The 15,411-nt window shown below is 38.4% G+C and overlaps 1 protein-coding gene across 1 annotated transcript in view; it reads right to left on the reverse strand.

The window, feature by feature from the left end:
- LOC124310198 (guanine nucleotide-binding protein G(o) subunit alpha) overlaps positions 1-15,411 on the reverse strand; it is a 33,785-nt gene that overhangs the window by 13,888 nt on the left and 4,486 nt on the right. Inside the window, exons 2-4 of the mRNA XM_046773993.1 lie at positions 14,604-14,898; positions 2,694-2,736; positions 1,121-1,262 (exon numbers count right to left, since the gene is read on the reverse strand). Of these exons, the coding sequence (XP_046629949.1) occupies positions 1,121-1,262; positions 2,694-2,736; positions 14,604-14,721 (303 nt within the window). The 5' untranslated portion in view covers positions 14,722-14,898. The remainder of the gene's footprint in view (positions 1-1,120; positions 1,263-2,693; positions 2,737-14,603; positions 14,899-15,411) is intronic.

Genomic DNA, 15,411 nt, shown 5'->3' on the forward strand with positions numbered 1-15,411 from the left:
TCAAAATACGCTAATCAGTCTGATTTTTTTCAATGTCAAATCAAATCACTCGCGAAGAAGAGAAAATCAATTTTTTAACATTCACTTTCGTTTATATTTTTTTTAACATTTTTTTTTTTTTTTTTTTTCAACGGCTTTCATACCGATTAATAATCTTTTTAAAAATTTTATTTCGAATAATATTTACGGCCACAACCGTGTTTACACGGTGAGGACTCTTTTTTTTTTCGAAAACATTTTCAACCGTTAACAAAAAAGAATAGAAAAAAAAAATAAAACACAAGCGAACGTTGAAAAATTATTTTTCTCTTCTCCGCGAGTGTTTTAATTTGATATTGAAAAAAAATATCGTACCGATTAGCGTATTTTAAACGTCGAAAAACAAAAAAAAAAAAAAAAATCGCGACAATCAGCTATTTTTCGATCGGATGTCGGAATACCGACCGAGTAAGCAAATCTCGTTCCGCTGTACTTTTCTTCCCTCCCGAACAGTATAATTAATATCTTTACTAACGAACATTCGGAAGAAATTGTTACAAAGTTTGTTATTCTGCTTGTTACAGTCGTTGAAAAAAGTTGACGGTAAATTTTTACGGCAACACTGTAAATAATACGTTGCCCATCTTATTTTCGAACGGTTTAAGGTTATGGCAGACGGCACTATATAATCCCATATTTTCTTTACTATCGTTTGAACAACATTGTCAACTTTTCTCAGTCGACACAAGACAAGGGCGATGACAATCACATTCTATGATTTTTCAACAATTGATGTGACTTTATCGCTTGTAAGAGGAAAAAATATAGTTTACAAAATATCACTCATACAAATATCGAATTCAGTACTACGCTTGTTTAACAACGATGTTGGATTCCTCAATTTCTCAGTTGATTTACGTCCAGGGCGAATATCTTTTTCTTTTTAGATGAGAAAATAACTTTCCGGCACTTTCTGCCTCGATAAGCAGTTTTATTTTTTAGATTGAAACTTTTCTTTCTACTATAGCTCTTGTCGTACTTTGTTGTTGTTGTTGTTGTTGTTGTTGTTGTTATTGTTGTTGTTATTATTGTGTTGAAAATAAACGAGCATGTAAACAAGCAAGTCCCTGGAATGTCTCACCTCTCGTTCGTTGGTCGAAAAGACGATGTTAAGATTGGGCATAGCTCTGAGAATGGCGACCAGAGATTGTATCGTATTGCTGTAGACAACCGGCCTGTACTGTTTGAAGTCTTCCGGCGTGAATCCGCTCTCGTGGATGATTCTGAAAACAGTGAAAACCGTATAGGAATAAGAAAAACAATCCTCCCATTGTTTCTGTTCTCGCTTCTTTTCGATAATTATATCTTTCCTCTTTGAACAGTGATTGTTCTCACGGACGATACAAACTGTGGTACAAAATTATCGTTCAAGCTTTTACAGGAAGTTGCGGTCGTTTTGGGGTCGCGCGACCGCCCCCCATAACAATAACAATAAACACCTGCGAGAATATATTCATGTTAAATATATTACGCAAAAATTCAGAGATTATTGTTGAACAATTGTATACAGTACATTATATATATATAATATATATACTTCGAGTTATTCGGAGCAAAATTTTTGTATACTATACACTAATATTACAGCGTATGAATAAGGATATGAATGAGATACAGAATTTATTCATTATCGCCAGCCACAGGCAAAGCGTGATTATTCAAAGTAATTATTATTTATAAACTCTCTCGACCAGATTTTTCATCGGCAGCAGCGCGAAAAAGGCGACGAATCGCATTTTGAACATTATGTACTTCACATCTTCTTCGCCAGTTTTCCGAAGCACAAATTCGTCGCTCACGATCAAATAAATACTTATTAATTCTTTTTGTTCTTTTTCTTTTCTTTTCGTTTGGTTCTATGTACAGAACTTTTAAATTAAACACGCGTGTGTCTAACTCTAACGCGGAAGTAATATTTTATACAAAATTCCGACGAAAAACCGGCGAAACTTTGGAACTGACACTACGACAAGAATTCGTAAAACGATTCGAGATTTTTATCGAATGGTGTTTGATAATTCTTCTTTTTTATTCCAGACCGCATCGCTTTCAAAGATCGATTCACTCTTTCTTATTGTTTTGTTTTGTTATTATCATTATGAATATAATGATAAAATAAACTAGACAAACAAAATATATTCGGACAATCGGACAAATGATTGTATATTTTAAAAACGAAGCAGAATCAAAATACATATATTTAAGCTTGAAAGCTGCAAGACTGGCCGGATATTCCGAGCAAGATTCTTTCGTGCAGTTCGCGGAACACAACAATCTATAGATATATATATATATATATATATATATATATATATATATATATTACACATTGTACATATTACAAAAGCATCTCTTGTTCTCGGATCGCAAAGAAGAAAAGAGAAGAATCGGTTGAATGTAATGTAATGACATGTAACGACAGTTCTTTCGAAGAAGGCCCTTCGCAATAATAATGTTCTATATGTATAAATGATGCAATTGACACAGTTTCGATTAGCGGAGATATATATATATTTTTTTTTTTTTGCTTTCTCTCACATTCATCCAACGATGAGAAAATTAATATGTGACAGAACAATGAAGAACGAAAGAAATATCGAAATTCCCATAGTCATTGTTGCGTACGTAACGATCGTAATGATAATAACACTTACTTCATCTGTTTGACGATGGTACTCTTGCCGGACTCTCCAGCTCCTGCGAACATAAAATATAACGTACGAATTATTACCCGCTTCGTATAAAAGAGAGATCAGTTATAGTTACTAAAAATTCGTAAATAGGTGTTGCGGCAGAAATAATTAATTCTCGTTTTTCAGTTCAGGGTCGATAAGACAGGTTTCGCTTTAACCCTCCGTCGGCCATGTCGTTTTTTACTGACGTTGCCGGACAACATGGCCGATCTCGACCAGGACTCTTTTTTCCCCCACTTACGTTGGGGCTTTGAAAGAAGTTTGAAAAAATTTTGGTAATCAGTTTCAGATTTTCCAATTGATATTACAAACAGCCTGCACTTAAAAATGGCGTACGGATTGTACGGTAAAAAATTGTCGAAACAAAAGCGTGATACAAAGTTTCAAATAATGTCTCACTAAAGCTAATCTGATTTCATACGTGAATAAAAAGTTTTCATAATATACAGATAAAAATTTTAAAACAATTAATTTCAGTTTAACTGTGATCACTTCGTTTTCACGTTGACAACGCCAAAGAAATCACATTCCGTGATGCTTTTTTCTTCCTTTTTTATCGTACAATTCACACTGCAAACCCAATTTTTACCAACAATTATGACTGATTTTATTCGCAAATAAATTCGCGAGTAAATTCTCCAGAAACAAACCGAATTGAATGTTGTGTAACGCACCCCCCCCCCCCCCCCCCCAAACTAACGAACTGCACAATAAATTCTATCCCACGCAGACGATGTGTAAAGAATTCGTTAGCAAATAAAATGGGTTATTTTTCATTGGAATCGAATGAACTACATCGATTTTTCTATAGCAAAATATCATAACAACGAGATTCCTCCGGCATTGTCGATAACAAAGTGTTCATTGGCACTTTGAATTTGTTGTTTTGAAAATTTTTTTTTTTTTTTTTCCGGATAAGAAGGACTTTTTCCAATCGATTAGACTTGAATAGTTCCAGCTGCATTTTTAAAATCTATACAACCATTCGACATGTACGCCCTTGCATCATCGACACAATTATCAAAAGGATAATAAAAATCATCAATACACCCAACGCGTACAATTGTCAGAGTAGCGACAATATTGCTCATATAAAATTCCCCAACTTTTTCCCCACGAAATTTAGATAACAACATCGGCCAGCTTCTATGACCAAAAGCTCCAGAAGTTGTACGCCTTGAATACATAAATCTGGCTTAAAGAAAAAAAAAAAAACACACGATACCGCTTCGCTTCGCACAACCAATTAGAAATCGAACAATCCAATTTTTCCGAAAGTTTAGCTCAACTGAATTTACCAAGTACAGCTGAAGTTTAAAAACGATTTGTAAGAAAAAAAAATACATACGTTTTTCCCTACATACGGTCCATCATAATTCCCCGACTTTTCCCGATTTTCTCGGTCTGTCAACTGCATACATATACATATATATATATATATATATATACGCATGCGCATATGCATATGTATGCCTACGGGTAGGTTATGGACATGCGGTGGAAATTGCTCGATAACGCGACTGGGATATCGGCTCATTATGAGTTTCATAACGAATGCGTACATATACATATACGTAAAATGTGGGTGAAGCGAAATTCTACACGCGCCTGTGTGTGTGTGTATGTATATACATATATATATATATATGCGTGTGTGTGTGTGTTCGCATATACCGGCGCTTTATAGCCGGACGTGACGCGATGATGGCGGAACTTGCTTTCCTGCCTACCGCAAGCCTCCCCCTCTTCTTACCCGAGCTTTATACTCCGTCGTCCACCATCCCCACCTCCTCACTCACTCTCTCTCTATCTCTCTCCTATCCCGCCTTTAAAAGCTCTTCAAGTTAAGTAGTCGCCTGTAATAGCTGTTACAGCTAACAACATAGACCTCATCCTCGCAAATCTCTCTGCATAAAGCCGCAAGCATATACATACACATGTATATGCATACGTGTACACGTTGTTCTTGCGTGTATTTTACACCTATTTTTTTTTCTTTTATACACACGCGTACACGCGCATAAACTTGCGGTGCGCGGTTATTGAATAAATTCATCACAGGGCGTGTAACGAATACGTAAAAGATGATGGTATAATCTGTGTGTAATATAAGCTGCATAGGTATTTGCGCGAACAAGATATTTGAGAATTCTGGTTCAATAATACCCGGCGTCAAAGCGACGACGCGCTTGTACGAATCACAATTTATACCAATTTTCGGTACGATTGTGCAGATTGTTTGATTGACAGTTTGTGTAAAATATTAATACACTTATTGTTACAGACCCGATGCGATTTCTTCCCGGAAAGCTTGTTGTCCAAATTTTCATTCGATTTTCCTGCTCATCGATACAACGGTATTTCGGCAATTATTTGATAATATAATCGTTCCGAGATATCATTCATCGGCTCTTTCATACCCATAAAATCGCTGAACAACGAATGTAAGCGTTTGAGATAATAAAAATAACGATAAAGGATGAAAAGAAAGTACAAATCACGATCAAGTCGAAACGGAAATAAACAAAGGCCGTTGAACTTGATGCCCAAATCCGGTGACAAGTAACAAGAATCAAGTTCAGCACGAGAGAAATACTCTACTGTAACAACTCGGAATTGAAATGACAAAAACCAAAAACCTCTTTCCTTTATTCCAATTCTTTCTTTCCTTCGTTCTTCCATCCTTGGCAGTTAACGAGAAGCCCGTTAAGTCGCGTGCGCTTCGAAGTCGTCAGGTATACGTCGTGTTACATGTGTACATTTATGGTATATGCAGAATGTTAGCCGTCGGCAAAGTGTAGGTACGTTGTACGTAAGGTGGAGAGTGCATCTCGAATCTGGCTCGTTAGTCGATTTGACACGGTGTTTCATCACGCGAGGCGAACAAGATGTGACGACGTCTTACGACGTGACCAGCTGCTGCTTGAAGATGTATTAATTAAGGTGTGCACGTGTATGTATATCAGACTGTGTCGAGAGGAAATCGACTATTTTTCCTTTCAAGATTCAAGTCGAAAATATTCTTCCAAATGACGAAATAAAACAATGATATTACACAAGTTCGAACTCTTGATAATAATACTCAGAGGTCAAATGTCAACAAAGGACCTTGAATAACTTTTGAAAGAGTAGATGTTAATATTAAGAGCTGAAACTTGAACAGCAATTTTTTTTTTTTTTTTTACGTCAATCGGCACAATATTATGGACTTGAAGTTTGAAAAAAATATTCAATTTTTTTCTTATACAATCTAATATACATATATGTAATGTAAGTATGTACCAATTTACCACTCGGCACGCATTTAAAGCGCTTTTAATGAATTTAGAGCCAGTCTGAAGCAGCAGGGAGATAATCGGGATGGTCAATTCTGCCATGCTGAAACGGTTTAGGTATCCCATGCAAGTTATAATCGTTCGTACGACGTGAAAGAGAGCAGCAGCGTTACGATGAAACAAGAATATTCCACAGCGCCGTCACCGCGATAAGAAGAATGCAGAGAATATACTAAGCGAGAGAGAGAGAGGGAGAGAGATAAAGAGGGGGAGAAAAAACGAGGCTGAAGTTAGTAACGTGAACGTATCGAAACGTTGAGAGAAAAATTACTATTTTCTTTTACCTTTAAAATAACCGAAGAAATTGAATTTACAAAATCTCAAGTGTTTGTTGATGGTTTTATAAATTTCAGCTAATCCTGAAGATGCAAAATAACGAGTTTCTTTTCCTAAAGACGCATCATTGCAACAACGTTACAAACTTCGACTTCTACCGATGTTATCTTCTCTACAGAGAAAATATTTCTGTAAATAGTGCAGGATTCTCTTACCGAATATCGTGTAACGAAGTAACGCGCACAGCATACATCGGATCGGTTCTCGCTGCGAACAGTGACTTCGTTACAGGCTTTCGATAAGGGACTAAGGTCAGACGATGAACAGAGAGAGAAGGATCGTAACGCGAGTAAAATGGAAGTAAATAAAATGGTGGTAAAGATTTGGCGAGTGACGGTTTGGAAAAATCTTACCGGTTACGTGATAATATAAGTTAAAAAGAAAAGTCGATAACAAGTCAAAAATCAAATAACCTGTAAATCTAACTCATCTCGCAATCAAACGAAGACGAATCAGTCTCTTCTACTTTTTAGCAATGAATTTTTCAGTATCACAGTTTCAATAGCACGCAATAGCACAGAGTAATACCTTGACATATTGGGCTGCATTTCAGCACGAATAACTCCCGGTAAGAGTTGATAGAACGCCAAGAAGTGAAAGGGTGGGATACGGACATTGATGGATATAACCGAAAAAGGGTAAGAACGGATGAAGAGACAGAGAAAAAATGCACGGCTCATAGATCGATCGATCAAGCGGTGTCTGTATCGTAATATAATACAATCATCAATCGACGGTGAAGCGAATTCAATATTCGACCGACTAGGTATAAGTTGGAGCAGTAAAGTATAAGAGAAACCTGCCTGAAACATTTCAAGCACCGGACCAACGATGAAAAGTGAAATCTCACACTCGACTTATAAAGATTGTTGATCAATTCATACTCCTATTTACAGGTACTCTGGTACAATCGAGTTTGGTCGCATATAATCGTCGTTTGACGATGGTCGATAGACGAAAACAAGTTCCTGAAAGACCATCATCTGGCCACGATGCAAACAGGATTGATTTCTTTCACGTAACCAGGAAAAATTGAATATCAAAATATGCTTGCGACATGAGGCTGGAGTTAGTTACGCTAACGTAACGAGACATCAGGGTAACAAAATCATTTTTCATCAATTTTAGAATAACTTTGCAAGGAGTTGACTTTTCAAAATAAGACCATGTTTTGTTCATCGTGATTTGCTAAATTTTTAACCTTGCTATGAAAGTACGAAGTAACGATTTGTTTCTAAACATGCATCGTTAAGCTAACGTTACTGACTTCACTCTCACGTCGCGACAACATCTGCAATAGGATATTTTCGCCATTCATCATTGGTCAAGGTGCAGATTCGCTAGATGCGGTGACGACGAGTCAAACTTGAATAGCTGCAGGGTCAAGGACGCCGATCGATCAGAAATGGAACGGCTGGTACCGCGATTCGACTCTTTGGTTGCGTATTTCTTTCGTTTCTCTTTATTTTTTTTTAATTTTTTTATTTTATTTTGTTTTTCACGGTATTAAACTATCGATCGGCGTCGCGTTATCGATGAGGCGAAGGCGATCTTCCCCCCCCCCCCCCCCCCAAATCTCTTCCTCTCGGAGCTTGCGGCAACCCCGGGCTATTAATCGGATATAGAATCAGGCAACAGTGTCGGAGGATGACGTCACGTGCGGGTTCTGGTTATAGCAATAAACAAGATCCGCGTTCCCTCGGTTTTCACTTATAACCAACGTTTAACACCCCGCGACCCGCCCCGCATCGGCAGAGTTACTCTTTTCCGCGTTTTTCTTCCTTACGAAAAACCAACATAACCACCGCGTCGCGGCAAAACTAGTTTTGTAACGCTGCACGCCTCGCCTGGTTTAGAATTTGCCGAGGAATATTGTGGAGAATTTTCAACCAGATATTGACAAGTAATGATGGAATTTGAAAAATTTTCGGTTCAGCTTGAAGGCGATACAAGGCAATGTTGGTAAAAGGAGGTTTATGGTGATTTTTGGGGAACGAAAATGCGAAGTTGTGCACAATTTTATACAGTGGTTTGTTTAAGCCGTTAATTCGCGCTTCCCACCTTTTTTTGCAGCTTTTTATTTATCACACTACTTTTTTGGTAACAACTGCCAATTTTTTTTTACTTCCACATGGTCTCTGAAGTATCACTAAGTCTGCGGAAAAAATATAAAATTCATTTATTTGTCAGAATTTTTTCAAAATTTTTCTCCTTGCTGTTTTTGTTTGTCCACCATATGGGATCCGGAATTTTGGATTTTCGAATTTCGAGTTCAGATTCGTAATCGGCGACCCCAAAAGCCCATGTGTGCAAAATTTCAAGTGAATCGTACGTATGCAAGGAAAAATATATGCATGAAAGGGTATTAAACCGTGGTAAAATTTCATCTCACCACTGCCTTCGCTCGCTCTCCGATTCCCATATCACCAACAATTGTTATCACCCCCTCGTCTTAGCTGCTGGGTGTGAGCAAGATGCCGATGGCTGCTCGCCCCCTGATCTTCTTGAAACCATCCCAACGCGTCGCTTCTGGTCTCTAGCAAAAAACTAAACGAGCCTCGAGCGCCCCCCTCTTCCCTTTTCGATCGACCAACGATGATCGTTAACCTCTGACTGAGCGTTAGTCATTCAACGATCGTTAATTACCGTCTAACCGCCACAGCGCATAGTCAACGCTGAAAATGATTCATTGACGCTTGTACGTTCAACGATCCCTTGTTTTTAACATTACACGATATTACTATTTCCGGTCCCTCTCCGAACTGTCAATAGGTAATTATTTTCAGCGCTGCAGCTTCACGGTATACGGGCAAAAAACATTTGAATAATTGTAGAGAACGCCTTTGTCCCTTTTTGCAGTTTATGCAGGTTTTTGTGTACTATAGGTTCGTTTCCTTTATCTTTTCGTGCTTTTTTTTTCTCAAGCCTCTCCAAACTATGCTCTTCAACCGTTCCACGGTACAGACGACTCGACTCTTCTCTTGGTCTAACTCGTTGTACAACAGAGCGACAGGGAGGAATAGATGCAGAATGTACAAGGTAGGTACCTGTAATGCCCAAGAGACGACGCGATCACGTGTAATTGGCCATTTCGCACAATGCAATTAGCCAGTGGCGTACGGACCTCGCATACACCATTCACTGTTATAGGTATGCGTAATAAGTTGTATTCAGTACCTATACCTGTACCGATCGGCAAATGCTATTGTGAACCAATTCACGTCGCCTGGCTAGCAACATTGTGTCTGTTCCATTGTGAAAAATGCTTCTGCCGCCGTGCTATAACAGTTATACAGTCGCGACGAGAGGTCAGGAGGATGAAAAGAGGAAAGATCAGGGCCTCCAAGAAGGAGGAGGTGGAAGACTGGCACAGTCAGTTGTCAGTCAGTCAGTCAGTCAGTCAGTCAGTCAGTCGCCAGACGACCAGACAGACAGATGCTCGTCTTCGTTTATGCCTTGGTAGCTGCCCCCCAACTAGTCGCTGTACCTTCGTACCCACCTCATTGCCAACATACCGTCACCATGTGTGTCGCCTCGTCGTACTCACTTTCAAGGCAGTGGGAGATATTTTTTCGTCGAGGCTTGTAAATCACGCCCGAAGTTACTTCTGTGTAATAATAACCGTCGTGAGGCTGGAGGCTCGGATCGCGTGCAGAGATGCAAAAAAACAAACCTGACGAGTTGATTCCTCGAAGAATTTAGAGGGTAAAGTTCTTTTGCGCGAACACTGAGCGACCGAGAGTTTTCGAGTTACGCTAGTTTTAACGGCCGGCCAATCAGGTTCCCTCCACGTGACTCCGGCGGGGCGGGTCTAAGCCTACGTCGCGCTGCCTGATTGGTGGACTTGAAAATTCTATAGTTTGAAAACCGTAAGTCCCAGCGAGTTCGGGTAAAGGGATTTTAGTCTCGGTTTTTTTCAAGGAATTCACTCCTAAAGTTTCACTCCTGTTCAGTTTAACCAGACTTTATTAGAAAAGTCACGTGCTTTGAAATTTTTTCCCGTTTCATTTTTTACTCCCATGGGAAAAAGGCATTCGTTTTTAGATCACGAATGAGAGGAAAGATTATATTCGTGATAGGTGAAGAAATTGTAAATAAGGGGAAAGTTATTGTATCGTGGAAAAATTCAAATTTCTCAGGCAAAGGCGAAAGAATTAGCTATGCAGGTATAACGCTGCATGAACGGTTTGGTTTTCGGTTTTTAAGTATTATAATATGTGTATGTATACCTAATTTGCCTGCATACGCATTTTGTTGCAGGTGTTATATTTCCCACGGTGTTACAGCAGGACAGTCCTTTGAAGGGTTGCGAGACGGGGTAAAAAAGACAAGAAGATGAAAAATAAGAAAAAAGGAACGAGGATACAACCCAGCAGGACTTAACCTCTGAGACTTTTTTCTCCACCCAAGTCGGGAGTCTGTGTTTGGAATGCAGCCAGAAATAGGCGAGGAGAAACGAATAACGCGAGCAAGAGACAGCGGAGAGAGAAAAAGAGAAAGAGAGAGAGAATAGCAAACGTCGAAACGCAAAAATGCTTCAACCTAAAGATTATTCAATGGTAAGAAGATCGAAGTGAAAAGCGAAAGGAAATACAAATAGCAAGGATGTAAACGCGTTATTAAATTTCGCACGGTGTATGTATTTAATTAACGTATCTTCTTTGCTCTATATTTAACATCGGCGTGTTCAGTCTCAACGGTAATAGAAATTGGATACAGTTTCTGAAAGCTGGTACGACGCGAAATGTACCGTTACATTTTATTTTACCAAAATATCGTAGCGTCCGATCCGCGAATCGGATTCATTTCAAACGTTAAAATCGCAAAACCGCGGAATAATGACAAAAAATTTAACAGTCTCGAACGATTTCTTATTTTTTTGGTTTTCTTTAAATACATATTAGAAATATATCACGGGAGAAAAATTGTCAACCAGAAATTTCCTCCGTTTGAATTTTGTACTAATTATAGTTATTTGGCGTAAAAAATATCGCGGCTCACTTTTTTGAGCTGCTCAATCGTTTGTAGAATAACAGCTAAAATTATCCACGTCATTCAACTAGTGCATAAAAAGATGCTATCACAGTTATCCAAAAATAAGTGACATAGTTACATATTTAAACATTTATACATTCAAATATACTTCGACATCGAATTCTATACATGTGTGTAATGAATTACACTTCTAGCCGTAGTCAGAGCCGAAGTTTATTGTGTGTCAGATCAGATTTTCAATTCAACTACGTAATAATACAGAAGCTTTCGACACTAACTGTATTCGTATGTGATTATTTTATATTGTGTGAAAATGGAAAACTCCGGTATCGCGACATTAACAAAATTTCAAAATCTCCTCCAAACGAGTTGACAAAATTGAGCTATAAATATATTTATGTATATTAGGGTGATTTTTCTCAACTTTATTTTCTTACGTACCCTTCGAAAAGTTATTTTTTATCATCAAACAAAGCCTCGTAAAACCGGGACTCGGTAGCGAAATTCTAAAAGGTGTCTCATCCGGTTTGAATTTTTCAAACACGCTAACCGAAATATCTCGAAAACTTTACGACTTGGGAAGCTGTTTTTGGTTTCATTTTGTAGACAGTCAAATTTTCTATAAGAAAAAGGTCGAGACAACTATACACCTAAATGTTCATCTTCAATTCGATACGAACGTTTAAAGTTGAGTGAATTGTATAAATGAATGAAGACGCTTATTACCTAGTCAATTTTCATCTCACCCGTGTTCTAAGCTGATATAAATAATATCACGTAGTAGTCACATTTTTTAAGGAAAATTTTATTATCCGCAAAATAAAATCAAAATTCCAACTTCTCAACTTGTACAGTTTTCAAGATATTTCGGTTAGAGTGTTTGAAAAATTCAAACCGGATGAGACAGCTCATAGAATTTTGCCACCGAGTTCCGGTTTCACGACGCTTCGTTTGAGGCTAAAAACTAACTTTCCGAAGGGTAAGTAATGAGTAAGAAAAAAAATTGAAAAAAAAAAAAAACAAAAAATACCACCCTAATGCGTATACATATATGTATATAGGATAGTTATACACGTACCAAGTGAATTTAACATTATAGTTTCAGACAGGCCTCCCGGGTGGATGGATAGATAGACGGTTAGATAGATAGATAGATAGATAAAGAGAGTAAGAGAGAGGAGGAGTGCCGAAAATAGAACGACGAAAAAATAGCACCACCCCACCCCCGTTCGTCAGTCCGTCCGTCGTAACGTAAACAGAAAGAAAGAGATTGCACGAGCCGATGTTAGGAGGAAGAAGAGACGCCGAAATCAGGGGGACACATTCCCTTGATCTTCTCGTATTCTCTTTCCACAATTTCTTTTTAAAACAATCATATTCTGCGACAGGAATCGTGCGAAATAAGACGATGTACTTACTGCCCGCGTAATTTTATTGCAGGGAAATAAATTGAGGATGTGAGAATTGTGCGATATACTTAGCAGAACGAACGTTACGAACTTAAAACAGCGAGCATCGCAAGCCCCGTGTAAAATAATACGTTGTTGGAAAATGTAGGCGATATCTATGGGTAAGTGTTGAATTACGGCGGCGTTTTGAGGGGGTCAACGAGGCTGCATGGGTAATTATTAGAGCCGGAATTGTCGGTGGTAGCAGCGGAAGAATTGAGGGAATTAAAAGAATTAAAAGGCCCACGGCCTCGAGGTTCGCGCAATTGTGACAATAATACAACTAACTAAAAACGCACGCTATGTAATTGATCAAGTTATGTTAGTTGTACCTCACACACCTACATACATGTATATATACAAATATGAAACAAGATAATAACCACGCGCGAATGCCGTAAAAACGATCCGAATTTCTTTCTCCACATTTCCTATGTAACGGGTCAAGTTTGACATTCCTGAAATCTAAATCTCTTAATGTGCTACGTATATATATGTATACATATACATGAATATATTACGTAATGTGTAATACGGCCGGAATTTTTATTCTTTTTCTATCTCTTGATCTATTTCTTTCTTATCTCGGCTGCTTATTGTTGTTATTATTGTTATTATTATTATTATTGCTTATCTTCACTTTCTTTTTTTCTTCTCTTTCCCTTTTTCTTCGAACTACAGGAAATCTCTCGACTTGACTTCCGGCAAAAATATTTTTCACAAAGACAATATTTGTACACCACCGCGTGTATATGTTTATATGTGTACGCACGTATACCCTTACAACTTATAGAACCCAGTCCACGCTTTATCGTAGCGGTTGTACAGTAAGCAAGAAATATAAACATGTGAAGAAAATTTTTACAAACATTTTAAAACGCTATCTGCAGAAGGAAAATGCCCTCTGCATGCTGGGCAACAGGTAAATCCTAAACTCATAAAAAAACACCTGCCAGAAAACTGACTGCAGGCTGCTTTAGGTACAATAATTACTTGTAGTACAAAATTTTTACGATGAAATTGGGGAGAAGGATTAAGGTGTTTTTAGCGTGAGTGTCACGTGACCGATTTAAGAGTTTTTATGAGAATCTATCTATTTTTTTTTTTTTTTTTTCGTAAACCGTTGAATGGATTTGGAACTTCTTGTAAAATGATGGAGCCATTGTCTAAAAGTGTGCTCTGGTCAAATAGGACTGAATAAATACGGTGAAAATTTTTTATCAATTTATTTCACCGCGAGACGGACTTCGAGGTTATGTTTTTAAAATTATTCGATTACTAATTCGTACGACAATTTGTCGGTCCTAGGTGACCAGATCTTACTTCCTGACATCAAAACGATCGGATGACGAAAAATTTCAATCCGAATCGATGTTTCATGAAAGAATAAGACGGCTTCTGGTGGAAAGAAAATGGGTCGCGTGACACGACGCTGAAAACACACGAGGCTGAAGTTAGTAACTTTAGCGTAACGAAACATTGAGGAAAAAAATTGCTACATATTTTGCAAATTTGTAGTGACTTTGGAGTGGCCAAGTTTTGAAAATGTGAATTACCACTTTGCCTTATTACAATTCACTGCATTACAAAGATTCCTGAAATTATGAAATAACGGGTTTTAAAAAGCGTGAATCATTACAATAACGTTACTAACTTCAGCCTCGTGAAAAACACCTCAACATCACAATAAACATTATTCAAATAAAACACCGCAGCAGGTAGTCGAGTACCTATACGATTAATGTCAATCAACTCACCGAGAAGCAGGAGCTTGATGTCCTTGGCGGCCTGGATACCATCCTCCTTGAGATTCTTCTCGATCTGCTTGCTGCGGGCCAGAGCGGCCCGCTCTTCCGCTGACATGGCGCAGCCCATCTTGCCGCAGGTTGCCTTCACAAACGCCACCCCCGCCCCTTGTTATTCCACCCCCGGCGATCGGACACGACGCAACCCTCGCGCCCCCCCAAAACTCGTCGGCCCACCGAGCTACCTTCGGCGTCGACCACCTCGGGACGCCGCCACCCTTACGCCTATTTCCGGACGATCCTGAAACTGATTCGTGCGATGCCGAAATTATTATACAATTAGGACCCGGATAAATGTTTATTCAAAATTACGAAATATGTACACTTTGGGACAATGAATTTGAGACTGTTCATTTTTTACACTAGACGGTTATGTTGGCAACACGGAGAAACCTACAGCGCAGATTCGACGGCCATGGGTTATGTTATGTTTATTGAGATGGAGTTTGTTTCGCGCTCGGCCGACGGTGGCGCTGTAGGTTTCTCCGTGTTGCCAACATAACCGTCTAGTGCGAAAAATTAGCCGTCTCAGATTCATTGTCCCCAAGTGTACATACCTACAATATAGACTTACGAAAAAAAGAATACATTACTTTATTTGCGTATTTCAATTTTCAACTCTATATTATACGTACATACATGTCAAAATAAAGTGTGTTGTACTCGACAATATGTAGTTGTTATTTTTTACTCCATATTTTTTCCACAAGTCTATGTTATTTATGTACATATTTTGTAATTTTGAATACACACTCATCCG

Source organism: Neodiprion virginianus, chromosome 1 (assembly GCF_021901495.1).
Source record: "Neodiprion virginianus isolate iyNeoVirg1 chromosome 1, iyNeoVirg1.1, whole genome shotgun sequence".
NCBI classification, from domain to species: Eukaryota; Metazoa; Arthropoda; class Insecta; order Hymenoptera; family Diprionidae; genus Neodiprion; species Neodiprion virginianus.